The sequence below is a fragment of the Zootoca vivipara genome, chromosome 2 (assembly GCF_963506605.1).
Source record: "Zootoca vivipara chromosome 2, rZooViv1.1, whole genome shotgun sequence".
Lineage (NCBI taxonomy): Eukaryota > Metazoa > Chordata > Lepidosauria > Squamata > Lacertidae > Zootoca > Zootoca vivipara.
In genome coordinates, this window is record NC_083277.1 from 20,308,093 (window position 1) to 20,326,871 (window position 18,779).

General features: G+C 46.3%; 1 protein-coding gene across 12 annotated transcripts in view; it reads left to right on the forward strand.

Moving 5' to 3' along the window:
* The first annotated feature begins 605 nt into the window (after positions 1-605).
* Positions 606-18,779, forward strand: part of USP19 (ubiquitin specific peptidase 19) — a 40,575-nt gene continuing 22,401 nt past the window's right edge. For 3 of the 12 annotated variants that reach the window (XM_035106853.2, XM_035106856.2, XM_035106858.2), the window contains exons 1-7: positions 606-805; positions 5,943-6,222; positions 13,038-13,094; positions 14,558-14,686; positions 15,051-15,184; positions 16,507-16,881; positions 18,101-18,353. In XM_035106853.2, coding sequence (XP_034962744.2) covers positions 6,078-6,222; positions 13,038-13,094; positions 14,558-14,686; positions 15,051-15,184; positions 16,507-16,881; positions 18,101-18,353 — 1,093 coding nt within the window. In that variant the 5' untranslated portion in view covers positions 606-805; positions 5,943-6,077. The other 9 variants (XM_060271265.1, XM_060271266.1, XM_035106860.2 and 6 more) reach the window with 5 other exon arrangements.

The following is an 18,779-nucleotide window of genomic DNA, read 5'->3' on the forward strand; positions in this document are numbered from 1 at the left end:
CTGTTCCTCTGACTGCGTCCGGACGAAAAAAAATCCGACCAAAAGAATGGGGGTGGGGGGGGAAGCAGCGAAGTCTTGCTTTTATGTCAGCATTCCCACTTTACTAAGCCAACTGAGGAAAAGTCGTCTTAAGACAGGAAGAAAAACAAAACCCTTACAAAGCGCTGAAATTAGAAAGCAAGGGGGTGAAGTATTAAATTTGACGTGAAACACGACTGCAGCTTCGGAAACAACGGAGTTTGTTGTATATGCCCACGCTTCACCCTCAGACTGGCCACCCCAGAGCTCGCCCAGCAGCACATGACGGCCCGGCGTTCCTACCCGGTCTACTTATAGCCCTGTTGCCATGGGCTCGTCCAGTGACGCCACGCGAACCGGGGCAGATTCCTCCGCGCCCCCACCCACCAGAGCGCGCGTGCGCGGAGAGAACGTTTCCCCCTCGCCACGTGACACCGCCCCACTTATTTATTTATTTATCGGCTCGCTCTCCCCACGCCTCCCTCCCTCCCCACCCCGCGCGCCGCCTCCTCGTCGTCGTCGTCACGTGGCCCTGAGCGACGCCGGCTTTCCGGAAGTACGTCACGAGAGCTCGGGCCTGGCTCCTCCTGAGTTCTCCCCTTCCCACCCCCACCCCCACGCAGCTCGGAACTTCGGCTCGAAACAAAACAAACCGCGGGGGTGGGAGAGAGTCGCTGCCGCGGCCCTCGTGTGTGCGCGCGCGCGTGCGTGCTGCGGGCGGGGTGGGGGAGGGGGGCGGCGAGTGACTGTTGGGGCGGAGAAGGCGAAGCCGCGGCGGCGGGCGAAGGTGCGCAAGGGCGGGGCCCGTCAGCGGGAGGGTGAGCGGCGGCGGCGGGGGGGCGGGGTGGTAAGCACTGAGGGAGGGGGAGGGGCCTCCGTCGAGGTGCGGGGGGGGTCACTGAGGAGGGAGGGGGTGTATCCGTGTATTTTTTTGTGTGTGTGTAGGGGGGGGGGTGATTTATAAGTGTCTTGAGGGACCGGGTCGTGTCCCATCTCTTGGTCGCGGGGAGAACCCCCCCCCCTTTGGCTTCCCTCAGGTGTGACCCTTTTCGGCTGGGGGTGGGATCCAGGAGCTGTCACTGTGCATATGGGTCCCCTTTTGGCCCTCATGGTCTTTCCCCTACAACAGGGACCGAAGAAGTGGCTGCAAAAAGGGCCCGTGGTCTTGGGCCTGGCGCTGCTCCGGGCTGCAGCCTTGTTTCCGTGCGTTGCATGCTGCTGCAGGTGCTGTGTGTGTGTAACCTCAGAGACTGAGAGCTTGTGGCAGCCCCTGTTTCCTGTCGTGTAGGAAGCTGTCAGGTGCCAAAAAGCAGGTGGGCGGAGGCACCTGTACTCAGCAGGGTCCCCAAGTGTGCAAGTCGCACACACGCACACACTCCGGAGACTTTCATACACGTTGAAATAAGGCGTGTATTGTGGAGCTGAAGGATATGGCTTTCTAGGCCATGGGCTGACTCTCTGAAATCAGCTCGGGAGGCGTTGCCGGGGTGGGGGGTGGGTGTTGCGCGCTGCAAAACCCAAGGAGTTGCCTTTGCTCTTCTTTCCAAATAAAGACTCCTAGAAGCAGGCGGTGGAGATTATTGTGGCATGCGGTTCATGCCAACTGGCGAGAAGTAGGGAGAGGTCCGAAAGTGTGGGAAAGAAAGTGGCTTGGTTAGGTCAGTGCAGTGAAAATAGCGTAGCTGCTTTGTTGCTGGTGTCATGAGATGAACAGCTCTCGCAGCCAACCAGATGCCCAGAGGCAATGTTATAGCAACCAACTGTGCCACAACAACTTAGATGAGACCTCAACCTCAGCTGAGGGGCTCAAAAAAGATAGTTATTTTAGGAGTACATTTCAGGTTTTTTTGGGGGGGTGTACCATCATAAATACAAGGTTTATTGATGCCAAAGTTAACCATGTAGTAGCAATTAACAGGTGTTTAATATATTTTCTGGGTGCTTAAAACACTTTACATCTACTAGATTGTGAGCCTGAGAGCAGGAGCCGTCTTCTCACTGATATTTCTAAAGTACTCAGAGAGCCTTTTTGGCTGAAGACTAGAATAAAAATACCTCAAATCTGTAAGCAATCTAGCCTTCTGCATCAGACCAAGATGGCTACCTACCTGAATCTAGCCTTCTATGGGTCAACATGGGCCTTGAGAAATCCTTTTTTCCATGGGCTATACAAATGTTTTATCTGCCACTGATCTGAGCAGAATTGCAAACGAATGAGAAATTTGAACCAAAAAGCTGATGAATTTTCATGAAAAATTTTTTAGATAAAAAAAATTAGCAAATGGATAAGGCAATGTGGATAAATGAATTTAAGGTTGGAAACATTAGGAATGGAAAGAATACAAAATCAACATATATGACTATCCTTGGTTTTAGGCAGCATGGGATACCTTTATGAAGGCTCTAAATTTTGTTCTACTGCTTTGGGGATGGCTCAGTTAAGAAGGCTTGTTCTTCTGCAGTTCCTTCTTTGCTGCTTTCCAAATTTGTTTCTGGTGTGTGTGTGTGTCACCTGTAACTGAATAGTGCTGTTTGTTCCTACAATAATAAATTTAATAAATTTTGAAAGACTCAGTAGCTGAGCTTTGTTCACAGCCTAGGCACACTGTGGTCTGGATCTATGGGACAGTCCTGCTTTGTGGCAGGCTTAACTGCAAAAGATTTTCATATTACTGTATGTAAACATGATTTTATGTGGAGAGGGAAGTGGGTGTGGAAGAGGTTTTTTTTTAAAGATGAAATGGGAGTTTATTGGTTATGTTCTAGTGTATTCCAGAAGCTGGATGTTTCTGAGAAGGAAGTATTATTCACAGTGCATAGTTAACACTGGAATTTGCCACCACAAGATGTAGTGATGGCTGACAATTTGGACTTTTAACAGTGGTCTGCCAGGAATCTCAGCAATTTTTAAATAGTCTCTTTGGGGGAGGGGGGAGAGTTTGGGAACCACTGGTCTAAAGGCTATGTCCTCTGAGGGGTGGAAACCAGGATCCAGCTGCACTGACTTTGTAACAACTGGATCCCATGGGAGTAGCTTCTACAGGCTAGAATGTACTGTGCCTACTGATGACTGGCTCTCCTAGTAGAAGAGATAAATCCTGGATGAAACTCCAGGCCTTCTTCCCTCTCCACCCATTTCAAAGCAGTTGTTGTTCCTTACACTCAGAACAGATCAGCATTCACATTTAAGAGCCAGATGCTAGTTCTTGGTTCCTTCTGTAATGATGCAGCCCTGTGCAGTGTGTTTTCAGGAAGAGATGTTCCCAACTGTGGCATATAAGTGCGCTTTGTTGCTCAAACTTGGGGAGCTTTTCACACTTCTCATATTCTTCTTCATCATAGCTATTGCCTTAGAGCAGGCATCCCCAAACTTCGGCCCTCCAGATGTTTTGGATTACAATTCCCATCATCCCTGACCACTGGTCCTGTTAGCTAGGGATCATGGGAGTTGTAGGCCAAAACATCTGGAGGGCCGCAGTTTGGGGATGCCTGCCTTAGAGGCTATGATTTTATTTCAGGCTTACACCTGAGTCATGGACTCCTGGCTGGGAGTGGTTTGGGTGTCTTTAAGTTTACAGTGGTACCTCGGGTTAAGAACTTAATTCGTTTTGGAGGTCCGTTCTTAACCTGAGGTACCACTTTAGCTAATGGGGCCTGTCGCTGCACCGCCGCCACGTGATTTCTGTTCTCATCCTGAAGCAAAGTTCTTAACCCGAGGTACTATTTCTGGGTTAGTGGAGTCTATAACCTGAAGCGTCTGTAACCTAAAGCATCTGTAACCCGAGGTACCACTGTAATGGGAAGGGAGCTCTGACTCATGGAGTGTTCTGTCTTGTTCATACTTGGCTATTGGGAGGATTGAATTGGGCTCGGAGTTGATAGATTAGAATTCTTGGTGAGGAAGAGCCCTTTGAAATTCTCAAGCATTTCTATGAGTCTATATTTTTATATAAAGTTTATATAAGGTTAATCATGGGCAGTAGTATACTGTCTGTCAGAAAACACATGGAAAGGCAAACTCTTTGAGTATGGCAGGGTCTTTTGTCATTGGTAGGAAAGTTTTGGAGTACTGTAGGAGTTTTCCATCTAAGTTGTGTGGCAGCTTTCACCTGGCGTCTTGGGCCATTTTCCAGGCATACGGTACATTGATGTGTGCCCTGGAGCCTCCTTTAAAAACACACACACAGAGAGAGAGAGAGAGAGAGAGCTGGCTTATCTGGGCAGCTGGGTCTAGGCTATTCTAATTTCTTACACTGATCAGAATTGGGGGTGTTATAGGAAATCAAAATGGTGTCTAGATCCAGCAACTCAGTTGTAAATCAAGCAGACCCATCCATGGAGGAGGAGTGCCACCAGAGGACCACTTTGCCCAGGGCCCCCTAAATCTGGAGGTGCCCATGTTCTCTAAGGTCTGCCACTTGGGACTGTCACTGTTACTGCGTACCTCAGTCCTGACTGCTATGTTTCCTAGTAATGCTTCACATTCAGAGTGTAATCCAATTTGCTGGGGCCTGTGAATGGTGGGGAGTACTAAGCTCACCAGGAGCAACAAAATATAGCACGATTATACTGGTGACAGAAGGGCAAAGTAGTGGCTCAGTGAGCTCACTGGAGATTCAGGGGACCTGGTGTTGCGTATGAAGGCTGCCAGTTGTGGACTATTTGTTGTCCCTTTGTGCTCCAGGGTATTTGAAGTAATTGCCTGGTTACATCTTCAAAAATGTTGTTTCCTGGGTGGGAATTTGTGTGCTTCTTGCAAGGAAAGTCCTGTCTGATCTGTTTCATATTTGATGCTCAGGTCATGCTTCTCTTGAGGTACATACGTAATCTGGCCTTTGTGCAGGTGGTTATCCTTAAAATTTAACTTCTTGAACCTAGGTGGTATTTCCAAGTAAGAGTTCCTAGGCTTCACCTTCACTGTACTGTGCCCAGGAGGCAATAAGTGGGGAAGACCATGTTAAGGCTCTCTATAACTGAATTGACAGGTGATGAATCTGAAAAAGTAAAGCATTCAATTTTGGCTTCCTTCTGACAGCCTAACCTTTTCCTGTTTGTTCATGGCAGGTGCCGGAGAGTGAAACTGGTATTTGACAGCTTAGGTCTCTGAGGTGGCTAACCTGATAGTGGCAGGCAGGCTAGCAGGTAAAGGGAATTGGCCAGTAGCTGTGTGGAGTGCAGTGGGGAGCCTGTATTGCTCACCCTGGCTGGCAGTAACAAGCAGGGGTGTCTCTGATTACCTCTTCAGAGAGCTGCTTTTGCTGTAACGATGTGATGAATATTTAAGTTGTAACTGGCCTCTTAGATGCAAGGCACTCAAATGGACAAGCAAATGGAGGGGTGTTGGTAGATTTTGGGAAGCCCCAGGAACTCCATAACTTAAAGGAAATTTTTACTAGCTTTTGCGCCCATTCAGAGAATCATAATCGTTTCTGAAGCAGCAACAACCCACATGGAAATCAACAGTCTTGTGCTCAGCTGTTTCTATTGCACCCAGTAATGGAAAGGGATCAGATAACAGCACTCTGCCTTTGACAGACTACTGAGCCACCCATTTGTTCTGGCAGAACTAGATCCTCACCAGGATGACATTTTGTCTTACGGAAATATTGCCTGGTACATTTTGACTGTGGTCATGCAATGTAAAATAAAATCCTCATTTCAAAATTCGTGTAGATAAGACCGTGCCTTGAATGGCACTTCCTTGAATGGGCAGTGCTTCCCATTCCGATCAGTAGTACTGTATTCATTTTTCAAAGCAAAGATATTTGTGCTGGCTTTCCCTGTCTTAGTGTGTGTGTCTGTGTGTGTGCATGTGTGTGTGTACACATATAAATTATACACAGCACTTCAGTAAGGCTTCTGACAGCACAGGTATTTGCCGTTCCTCTTCTACCACCCTTACCCATTGTGTTCTTCTCCCCCAGGCATTTGTTCCTTGCCAGAGAGATTGACCACAAAGAATCGCCAAGATAGCTGGCTCGGGAAGAAAACGTCGCACCCCTGACCCAGACTCTGTCACCGACCCCGGCGGGCCGTTTGTCTCATCCAAACGGCTGAAAATGTCCAACAGTGCCAGCATCCCTGGCCAGAGAAGAGCAGCACGGGGCGTGGAAGATGCAACCAGTAAGAAGAAGCAGAAGGACCGAGCCAATCAGGAGAATAAGGAAGGCGAGAGACCACCAGTTGGCAGTGACTCAAAGAAAGGTATGGTTTTGTGCTATAGGTACCTATTACTCTATGTTTAAATTACAGGTAGGTAGCCATGTTGTTCTATGGTAGTCGAAACAAAATTAAAAAAAAATTCCTTCCAGTAGCACCTTAGAGACCAACTAAGTTTGTCATTGGTATGAGCTTCGTGTGCATGCACGCTTCTTGTATGTTTAAATCCAGTATAAATACTATGTTTGTATAAGTATGCTGGATCAATTGAAAGGTTGGAAACTACGTGCAAAAGGCTGGTTACTGTAGAGCAAATGGAGGGAGTACCTTAAGTTAAGGCTCAAAAGGACTCAGGACACCTAGTGACCAGGGCTGGAAAAATACTTGTAAAGTTCCTCTACTGTTACATACTTTTTGTTCAGTGCACAAAGTACACTAAACTTTCCAGAAAGTACTACACAGAACCCAGCTGTGACACTGTCTCTACGCAAAATGTTTACAGTTGAATTATGCTCACAAGACCATAACTTGACTCTTGGTCAATTAATCAGGAGTAATTGCCATCTGCCAGTTTCCAAAGTCACACCCACACCATACATTTAAAACACATGGCTTTCCCCAAATAATCGTTGGAACTATTATTAAGGGTAGTGGATGGTATAAAAATTAAATTATTATTATTATTAGTAGTAGTAGTAATACCGTAGCTCTGTACAGGGTAAATACAGTTCCCAGGATTCCTTGGGGAAGAATGTGCTTTAAAGGTGTGTTGTGGATGTCATGGCCACAGTTGTAATAAATTTGAATCCCCACTCTACCTACAACTCACATTGAGGGAATTAAGTCACCCTTCAGCCACTCTTAACAAGCATAATTTTAAGAGTTGCTTAAAGAAGTGAGAAGGACAAAGTGTTACATGTTGTGTGATTTTTGAATATACAGCCCAAGTATGATAGGCTGCACTAAATGTGAAAGTAGAGCAAACAGATGGCATGGAGGTGTGGTGTATGCGTGTTGATATTGTCCAAGAAAGACGTTCCTGAAAAGGTGAGAAAGGAAGAGAGCTCTAAAAGGTGGGCTCAGTTGGGTTTGGCAAATGCAGAAGGGGAAATTGCTCCAAGAATAGAAAGGATCACAGCACCAGAGGCACGGGTGTAAATCAGGAGTAGGCAAACTGCTTCCAACAGCTACATGCTACATTTGGGGCAACCCAGTCAGATGGGTAGGGTACAGACAAACAAATAATAATAATAATAATAATAATAATAATAATAATAATAATTCATTGGGGATGGGCAGTGGATGAGGGGGCATACACTTTCACATGCACACGCACAAATGCACACAGAGCTCCAAAGGAGGCAAGCAAGAGGACCACAGTGATCCCATTCCTTGTGTCCAGGAAAAGCTCTTTGGCTTTTACCAACAGCAATCAGCTGCTGGGGGTGGGGGAGGGGCAAGCATGTTGTGGGCAGTGATTCCATTTGGCCACTCCCTACACCCCAGCTGACAGACAGGGGCTTACAATCTGGTGGACTGAAGGGAGCACAGCTGCAACCTAGAGAGCCATCCCAGTGCACCTTTCTCATGCAAATCATGCTCTGTGCAGCCTGCCAAATTTGATTGGTGTGCTGAAAGGAGTGTGAATCCAGCGTGTAAGGCAACTTGCAAGTTGCTCACAGCAATGTGAGGTGGAAATTTTTTCGAAAGCAGAAATTGTCCATTTCTTTATTTTTCTATGGGAAAGTATCCATTTCATAAGTTCATTACCAACAATGTATGGGTGCCAGTTTCGAAGGCAATATTAGCCGAGCTTGACAGTTCTGAAATTGTACTTTATGTTTTTTGGGAGATTATCCCTAGCAAACTATGGAAGTCAGCATATCATGCACAGTTGTTCGGGTTGCTAGACTGTGATGTGAGTCCACAGTTTTCAGTATCTTTGTTTTTTCTTAAATTTAAACAACATAAGGGAAGTGTGCCTGCTAATGACTTTATTTTTTAAAGAAATATTACAATTTAAAAAACTATGTTTTCTACACAATATACATGTAAAGCATCTTAGGTGCTTCAATTTCCGCTTCTAATTAATTTAGGTTGAATAATTTTTCATTGGGACAAAAAAAATGTAAATATATTTTGTTTACCAAATACAAATAAACATGCTAGATTGAATCACTCTCTAGGGCAGGCATCCCCAAACTTTGACCCTCCAGATGTTTTGGCCTACAACTCCCATGATCCTTAGCTAACATGACCAGTGGTCAGGGAAGATGGGAATTGTAGTCCAAAACATCTGGAGGGCCAAAGTTTGGGGATGCCTGCTCTAGGGGATCAGAATAATTTCTGACACAAAATCACCTTATGCAAATTTGAGGTTTCTGATTCAAAATTTTATGGGAAATCCACATAACTAGTTGCCCACCTGTGGTGTCAGTAGATAAAGGGAGCAAAGATTAAAGATGACTCGTAAAAGATGAGTATGTCTGGGAGACGGAGGAGAAGAAAAGATGAAGAGCCTTGTGCTATGGTCAGCTGCTATAAATTAAGCTAGAAAGGGTCAGGGAGCCAATGCAGAGAGAGAAAGTCAAGCTCTTAACAGTGTTGCTCAAGGCAGTTTCTTTTGAAGGATACAATATGACTCAGGCTTTGCCATGCGCTGTTCCAAAACCAGCTGCCTGCTTCTGTGCCCTGAGTTCAGTGCAAAGTTGCAGCCTTAAGGGCTGTTTTTCTTGCTTAATGCTCTCTTGCATATCCAAGTGTTTTGCAAATTGTGGAAGTCTTGGACACTGGCAGCTTGCAAAACGAGTACATCCCTTTCCGTTCACTATCTCCTCCACTCTCTCCAAATATTTATAAGAGAAAGGACTCTTCCCCCCCCCCCCCGCTCCACCTTTGTTCCTATCCTTGTGATCATGGACAGGTGTCACCAGTGACCATGTACACCAGGGGTCAGCAAACTTTTTCAGCAAGGTCCCCTGTCCCTCAGACCTTGTGGGTGGCCGAACTATATTGGGGGGGGGGGATGAACAAATTCCTATGCCTCACAGATAACCCAGAGGTGCATTTTAAATAAAAGCACACATTCTACTCATGTGAAAACACCAGGCTGGCCCCACAAATAACCCAGAGATTCATTTTAAATAAAAAGACTATTCCACTCATGTAAAAACAAGCTGATTCCCAGACTGTCTGCGGGCCGGATTTAGAAGGCAATTGGGCTGAATCCGCCCCTCCCCGGGGCCTTAATTTAACTACCCATGATGTACACAATTTCAGTAAACTTAGTTAGGGAATAATCGTTATCGTATGTACAACAGTTACATTTCAAGTAATACTGCTGGTGATACTTGGAGCTGCTGTTTTTGAGGAAGCTCTTCCTTAAAGGAGAGGCAGCTTGCCACTAATTGTGGCTGATTGTAGCTGACATTATTCTCTTATCTCTCATGGTGCAACATGCAGCGCACCAACTTATTACTGCTGCTAATTATTGTCCTTCTGTGGTGTAAAGAACAGGTCTTGAGGCTAACAGTTGCCTTTCTTTGGTCTAGATAAAAGCTACCTTACAGCACCACTGTTCTAATAATAAGTTCAGTTAGGGGAAGAGCAGATTAGAACTCATAGCAATGATTCATCTACTCCTCTTGCTGTAAATCTTCTTACTGGGTTATTACGGCAATTGGATGTTCAGCCAGCTTAGGCTGGTTTAGTGACTTCCATCTTAAATTATTATTTCGGTTTGCATCGCTGTTTATATGTAGCTCTCTCTTCCATAAAGAAACAAGCTAGAGTGTTCATTTTTCATGATAAGTGATTAAAAATTAAGTATTTAGAATATAGATAATAGTACCAATGCTGGTTTTGGATGAATATGAAAAATATATTTGGTGCAATGAAATCCTTCATTGAGCCAACTTGTGTTGAAGCATGCAGAGCAGACTCTTAACTTACACAGAATTTTCCACAAGGTAGAATATACAATTGCAAATTACCAAACAGAAGAATTGAGGAGCTTGAAAGTTGGCACGTTTATTTCACCAGCAGTGACTTTGTGCAGTGAGTGATACTTGCCCCTTATTCACACTCTTAACCTCCACCTGCAAATTAGTTCTGTAGAAAGTGACATAGTTTAGAAAGGTTCATATGGTTTGTCTTTAGTCGCTGAGTTCAGACTTTTTTTGGCATTCTAATATCTTTTCTCTGCACAGAATCCTGTTGTTGTTGTTTAGTCGTTTAGTCGTGTCCGACTCTTCGTGACCCCATGGACCAGAGCACGCCAGGCACTCCTGTCTTGCACTGCCTCCCGCAGTTTGGTCAAACTCATGTTCGGAGCTTCGATAACACTGTCCAACCATCTCGTCCTCTGTCGTCCCCTTCTCCTAGTGCCCTCAAGCTTTCCCAGCATCAGGGTCTTTTCCAGGGAGTCTTCTCTTCTCATGAGGTGGCCAAAGTATTGGAGCCTCAGCTTCACGATCTGTCCTTCCAGTGAGCACTCAGGGCTGATTTCCTTCAGAATGGATAGGTTTGATCTTCTTGCAGTCCATGGGACTCTCAAGAGTCTCCTCCAGCACCCTAATTCAAAAGCATCAATTCTTCGCCGATCAGCCTTCTTTATGGTCCAGCTCTCACTTCCATACATGACTACTGGGAAAACCATAGCTTTAACTATACGGACCTTTGTCGGCAAGGTGATGTCTCTGCTTTTTAAGATGCTGTCTAGGTTTGTCATTGCTTTTCTCCCAAGAAGCAGGCGTCTTTTAATTTTGTGACTGCTGCCACCATCTGCAGTGATCAAGGAGCCCAAGAAAGTAAAATCTCTCACTGCCTCCATTTCTTCCCCTTCTATTTGCCAGGAGGTGATGGGACCAGTGGCCATGATCTTGGGTTTTTTGATGTTGAGCTTCAGACCATATTTTGCGCTCTCCTCTTTCACCCTCATTAAAAGGTTCTTTAATTCCTCCTCACTTTCTGCCATCAAAGTTGTGTCATCTGCATATCTGAGGTTGTTGATATTTCTTCCGGCAATCTTAATTCCGGCTTGGGATTCATCTAGTCCAGCCTTTCGCATGATGAATTCTGCATATAAGTTAAATAAGCAGGGAGACAATATACAACCTTGTCGTACTCCTTTCCCAATTTTGAACCAATCAGTTCTTCCATATCCAGTTCTAACTGTAGCTTCTTGTCCCACATAGAGATTTCTCAGGAGACAGATGAGGTGATCAGGCGCTCCCATTTCTTTAAGAACTTGCCATAGTTTGCTGTGGTCGACACAGTCAAAGGCTTTTGCATAGTCAATGAAGCAGAAGTAGATGTTTTTCTGGAACTCTCTAGCTTTCTCCATAATCCAGCGCGTGTTTGCTATTTGGTCTCTGGTTCCTCTGCCTCTCCACAGAATCCTACCACACCTAATTCAGTGAATCAAGGCTGAACTTAAGGTGGAAGGCATAATGGCCAACTTGCTGTGAAGAAAGGCCTAAGGATTGCCTGTCTCTTTAAATATGGCAATATATCAAGCACATTCATCTATCTTCCCCACTTACTTAGCAACCTCCCTCTCATGTTTCAAGCCTTCTCCAGCTATGCAGATTTGGTTGTCAGCCAGGAGTAAATAGGGAACCTTTCCCTGTTTTCGCCACTTTCACTTTCCTGGATTGCTGAAATTGCCAGGAAATTTCCACACACAGAGGCATGTCCCAAGTGTCTAAACTCTGCCTCTGTAGATATGTGCCCCTTCTCACAGGCTCATGCTTGACGGAAGGATCCACCTCCAGTCAGCCTCTCCCCTGGTTCTATAGGGTTAAAAATGAGGACTATTCCCCATGAGTATTTATCATTTGCCAAACGTCATGGGGGTGTTGCACTTCACATTCACCTTCCAAAATTCCACACAACCTGAAGCACTAAATTCTCCAAGGTCATGTCCTTGGAATAAAATCATTAGGCCAGTGGAATCTAGGCCAACAATACTGTTTAATCTCGAAAGAAGTCTCTACAGTGAGTCAGGCTGAGACCATAATAAGGCATTTTTTTATTTGCAAACTACTAAAATAGTATATAAGGAAAGGGACTTGTGGGGAAGGAACGGGGGGCCTTAATGAAGTTTCTGGTGGGAGAGCAGGTGCACCCAATTCGTGCCGTTCCAGAGGTGGTGGTCTGTTGTTGGTTGTTGTTTTTTGGTAGAAAATGCATTTCCTTTTTTAATCTTATACCTGCAGTTTTGAAGCCCAGAATATCCTTTTGAAAGTGAAAGCTGGGATTCTCAATAATCTAATGCAGCAATTGCTGGTGAGGGAAGCCTTGCTATTTGTATGTAGAGAGCTGGGGTGGGGAACCTCTGATCCACAGAACTAATTGGGCCTGCCAAACCTACCCATTTGGTCCGCAAGTCCACTTCAGTCAACCCACACCCACCTACGCTACATCCGATTTCATACAGCACATCAGGTGTGGGGCAGGTGAAGACCTGACCTGAGCCAAAGGGGAGGGTTTCAGGGGATGCCACCCTGCAAATCCCTGTGCAAATATTACACCGACCTCTTTCCTGCATGCATTGACGAAGAGGTGACATGGCACCTGTTGCTGCAGGCCAGGCAAACCACAACAATGGACAATTTCATAAGCCTTGTTTGGTTTGTTACCGTCCTCTACGTGTTGCTGCCGTTGGCCTTCGTCTTCGTTGTGTGCAAGTTCCTTATCCAGGAAGCAGGACTGTGGTGATTAAAAAACAAGAAGTAAGCTTTAACCTGTGGAGGACCTTTTCCAAAGTGAGGAGCAGCAGAGAGGTACATTGTGCAGATGCAGTGAGCAGCGGCTCATGGCAAAGCAACACACCTCTTCTATGTTTCTTTGATCACTAGAGCCTTTCCCTGGCCTGGCGCTGGTAGAGCCCAATTGGCAGAGGGAGTCGGAGGAGGGTAAGTCGCAGGGGTGCATGACTTCAGGGGGCACTAGTACTGAGCCACCTTATTTATCCTTGACCCGCCTGTCTGCATTGTGTGGCTGCCCCACTCCTTTTCAGGCCTGAGGGTTGCTTCTTTAACAAGCGATCTTAACAAAGCTGTGTAAATCTAACAGCCTAACAAGCTGCCAAGGTAGCGTGACGAAAGAAGCGGGACCTTGACTACCATAAAGAACAAAAGGAGGGAACGACCTTGATGCTGGCCCATTTGAGGCATGAGAAGCACACGGTAAGATCAGCCCTTCGCCAGCAGAGGGCATGGTAGTTACGTCACAGGAGAGCATCAGCTACCGCTGCCTCAAGCATGTCTGTGTCTTTCTGTTCCCATGGAAGGGATGGGTGTTCAGCCATATTCCTCTCCGCTTTTGAGTGGGGAGTGCAGGAGAGCTCAAGAATTGCCAGACAGGGTCATGCCAGTGAGCCTGCCACCTCAGCACCCTGTCGTCCTGAGAACCGCCACGGACATTTGCAAGGGAAGAGGGCACCTGCATCTCACAACATGCCCCAAGTGAGGATTCTTGGAAGAGAACAGACTCTCCTCCAATGAGGGTGTTGCTCCTCAAGACACCCAGAACTGGCATAGATAATCAGGCCTAAGGGGAGGGAGTCTGGTCCTTAGTTCAAGGCCTATGTGTGAAAGCCCATCCCTGCTGAGACAACTTTATTGAAACTCATTTTTAAGCCACGTCTCCCTATGTGAACCACCTTGAGATCTTTTTGTTTAAAAGTGTAAATAAATAATAACTGACAGTTGCTATAGGGTAGGTTGCAGTCAGGGCAGATTACAAATGGGGCGTACTGGTGATAATTCATCTCATTAATTTCCAGCATCTCATACGCACGTACGTGAAATATATATATAGCACTTTAGAGTGTTCAAAGTGATTCACATACATGTTTTCCATAACCCTCATAACTGTCCTGCACAGTGTTAGCCAGTATTGCTTTTCCTGTGCTACAGACCTGAGGTTCAGAGATAATGGCTTACCTAGGGCCACCTGGTCACTTCATGGCTGACGTGAACCGTGAACAGCTTATTGACTCACAGCTTATGCTTAAGTTACTGTATTCCACCAGCTGCTAATACAATGCAGTAACACACTATTTTTCAATACTGAGAATGTACCTTTGGCTGCGATGGCTTGTTGCCACTGTTGAATATCCTCCACATTTTCATGTGATCTGTTTAAGAAGAGTTTTGGTCGCTGTCTTCCTACCATCCTGCGTGGCAACGATTTCTGTGTTGGTTATGATAGTGTAGGAGTGCTGCAAACTTACACTCTGTTACTAACTCTGCTTCAAGTCCTGAACTCTCATAGTCATGAGCTAGCAGGTCACTCTGGCACTTTGCACTTCTGGATCAGCAAGTGAGAGACTGACATATTGTGTTTACCCTCCACCCACCCTTTTGTTTCCTAGACCTGCTGCTGGACTGGAAGCAGAATGCTCATGAAATTATTGTGAAGCTGAACGTGGGCGGCGAAGTCCTGAAGGGAGAGGAAGTGGATACATCTTTCACAGACACTAGTTGTGTTGTCAAGTTACCTGGTGTGTGATACAGACATTCTTTCTTTTTCCTGTAGCTCTTAGTTGGCTGGGCATCTCTCTCTCTCTTTCTGTTTGCTCCTTTTCTTTTCCTCTTGGTGAACAGTAGCAGCAGTTGCCCTCTTTAAAGCAAAATTCCAATACTACCTTGTGATGACTAGCAGTGGCTTCCCAAGGTTTTGGACAGAGGTCATTCCTGGTCTCTTGAGGGACATTCATTAGAGAAATCAGAGGTTGCACCTAGGACCTTCTGCCTTCAATGCACTATTCACTGTTGCCTCTCTGTTGTCATATTGGCGTGTGTGTGTGTGTGTGAAATGCAGCCGAAAGACTCTTATATGTGCCGTATCTCCACACCCCTCCCTAGATGGCCGTGAGTGGAGCTGCCAGTTATTTGCAGAGATTGAGAGCTCCTGCAGCAAAGTCCAGTACAAGAAGGGCAATATCCTACAGCTGGTGCTACAAAAGAAGATCCCGCTGCACACTTGGGCTTCACTTTTGGTAAGATTCAGCCTTATTCTGAACATGCAGGTGGGGTTTTGTTCCGTAGCTCAGCCTTTTCTGAAACCAGCAAGGATAGGTAGAATGAGAGCCGGGCTACCCTTTCATAGAATCTTAGAGTTGGAAGGGACCCCTGTGGGTTGGCTCAGCAGTGATACACTGCAGGGAGCCACAACAGCTGCTGTGACTCTGGGCAAACAGTCCTCAACCTGTTACCCATGGCCAGCCTAAATCTGTTTCCTGTAAGCAAAGGGGCCACATTTATTACCATTTTTATTACTTACTAAACACATTTATTACCTGCCCTTTAACAAAGGTTCTAGGTGGCTTACGTCATAATACAACAGTAAAATGCATACATAAATAATGTATCACTGGTAAAATCCTTAACAGCAATCAAACAGTTCCACAAGTGTGGCCAAAACCTTGTGCCTTTGTGTGTCTTCTTAATACCTGCAAAGCTGGGGCTAGGTGCGCATCCAGAGGGAGGGAGTTCCACAGTCACATGTCAGTTCCTGTGGCGCCAAGCAGGGGATCCTCATTGCCACCCCCCCTGGACATGCCTCTGTAGGTAGAAGTGGAACCACTGCAACACAGTGCCTCCAGCTCCTGACCCTCCGAGTCAGTCCTAAAGAGTACCGTGGTCAAAAGAGACCAAGCGGTAACGAAAAATTAAGAGTTGCACCCGCACCCTCAACACTTTTCTAACAACCAGGGTGACTAATGCTGTTCCAGTCCCAATCCCAGGCCTGAAACTAGATTGAAATGGCTCCAAGCATACCTGCAGGTGAATCTCCCTACCCCTTTCAAGCAACTGGCCCCCAAAGGGGATATTTTCAACTGGGGCATAGCTATTCAATACTTAAGGAACTGGGGAGCTTCTCTTAAAGTGTCAGTGGTATACCTCCTCCTTAAGGGCATTCCTCCTTGGCTAGTTTTTATAAGCCATTACAGGGAAGGTGGAGAGAATAGCAGATCACTCAAACCCTTACAAGCACCCTGCCCCCATCATTAGGCTGCAATAATTGAAATTGATCTGATACAATTGGACCAGGCAACGCGTCCTCAGGATTTGCTCTGTGGTGTCCTGTTCCGTTCTAATCTGAGTGATGTTATCCTCAGAGCGCCTTTTCAAAAATGTCACAGCAGGCTTCCAATAACTCAAACAACTACAACCCCCCCCCCAAATGGAATTGATCCAGCATGCAAAAAGCAGATCAAGTGTATGTCTGGCTGCATTCATTAAGCTCAGTCTTAAAGGAGCCCGCTCCTTTTCCTAACTCAATATTGTAATTTTTAGCCTTTAATATTTTTCCCCCCAGAAACGCTGCAAGGATGGCTCAAGAGAGCAGACGAAGAGGCCTGCATGTAAGGAGAATGGCAAAGAAAAATCCCCTTCTGTGGTGGAGGTGCCTGAGGAGCCCCAGCCTGACAGCAGAGCGGAGCCATCCAGGGGCAAACGGGAGCCCTCCAACCCAAAACGAGGCTCCGGGAGGAACGAGGCTGCAGGAGGGAAGAGCCCAGCCAGTCCGGGACTGCCAGCTGACCCTAGTGCCAAAAGGGCAGTGGGTGTCAAAGCTAGGCTGTCCGAGGAGGAAGGAAACAGCTGCAGCTTGGGGAGCCCAGGACTCAGTGGGAAAGCCAGCAACCTGAAAAATGACAAGGGAGCCCAAGGCGATGCCCTGCCGGACCTAAAGGTGAGAAGCAGGGGGAGAGAGGGCTCAAGGCTGGGAGGAGCTGCTGTTTTTTTGTCATTGAGCCCTATGACAAAGGGAACAGTAGGCCGCATCCTTCCTCCCATCAAATGACTGTCAGTCAAAGAAAGGGCAGACTTGGCTTCGTGGTCTGTTCCTGTGGGGAGGAGACTCTGGGATGCATAACAGAAATGCAGGTGTGCCATCCTTGCTTCCACTTGTAGACACATTACTGGAATTCTTCCTCAATTATTGCCAAAGGCCTTGTTCTAAAATTCACTGCCTGGTCTAAACATAGATGCAGGTACACATGTCTGGAGTTCAGAACATAGAACTCCCAAGATACAAGGCTGGGCACACGCCCAGGCGTTTTGTCAACATATGATACGTCCCCTTGGCTCTTCGTTTGTGGGCACTGTTTGTGTGGCCAATGCCGTATCCCTGGAAACCGGGTGCAGGGTTGGCGCGGCCTGCTCAACTGTTTCACCTAGGTTTAGACACACACACACACACCGGAGTAGGGAAGCACTAGCTGAAGGCAGAGTGGAGGCCGAATCAGATGGGCCATCCAATGGCATTGGGGTGGTGCTTCTTCCCAGCAAACAACTTCGCACCTCTCCCCACCATGCAGCTGAACACTCTCAAGGCTGCTTGGCCCCTCTCCAGCGTCAGGCTCCAAACCCTCTTCCCATTCTTCCTCCCCCTCAGACCAGTCCTCCCAAGATGTCTCCATGGAGTTCGTGACACTTTGCCCCAGTTTTGTGGCTTGCTATCCTCCTTGCTTTTGAGAACAGGGATTTCACTTGAGCCTTCCAAGTTTTAACAGCTTTCCTACCCAAGAGGCTCACTTGTCCTGTTGCTGAAGGGACTTGAAATGACCAAGTTTGCCTGTAGGTAAACTGAGCTGGTGCTCGCTCTTTCCCGCCCTTTCTGATTGCTACAATTACTAAATTAAGATGCAGTATTCCCTTGCTGTAGTGCAAGAAGTGTGGTGGTGCAGCAATGGTTACGAGTACTGAACTGCATCCTACTGCGCAGAAAGTCTTCCAGTTGTTTAATGAAGCAAAAGGGCAGAAAATGAATAAATGCATTCATTCCTACCATCATATTATTATTATTATTACTATTATTACTATTACTATTATTACCGTATTGGCCCCACATGTTTTGTAGTGGCTGTAACGGCATTTGATTGTGCCTTCTCTTCTCCTTACATTGCCAGGCTGACAGCTTGGAGAGGGTGTCGGTGCCCGTGGAAACGCAGCTGCCTACAGTCTCTGCAGACTCATTGCCCCACCAGCTTCGGCCCTGCCCAGAGAAGAGGGCTCCACAGCCAGCCAGTTCCTCTGAGACTCCACAGGGGCCAGAAGTTGCTTCTGCCTTCAGCGAAGGCCTCTCCTCCTCTCCGCCATCCAGTAACACTGAGAAAAGAGGCTGGTCCGAAGACAACGATGCCCTCGAGGCTGTTGCTAATGGTGAGGGAGGGGATGGGGGTCCTGCATGCTCCCTCATTTAAGAAATAGTTTGAATCGGTCTATGAAATAGCAGCGGGACCTACCTTGTGTAGAGTGGCTGGGGAAACCTAGTCAGATGGGCAGAGTATAAATAATAAAATTGTTGAAACAAAATATGTAATAAAATTCCTTCCAGTAGCACCTTAGAGACCAACTAAGTTTGTCACTGGGTGTGGACAAGGGCTATGTTTATATATATATATATATATATATATATATATATATATAGTTTTTAAATTTTTATTGATTTTCTTTTTTTCTCATAACAAATATCCAATGTCAGTAACATTCGACAAGGGCTATATATTTTGAGCTGCTTACAAGAAGTACCACATCAGAATTGGGTGGAGAATTCAGCATTATGAAAAGCTCTGTTTTTATTTTTAA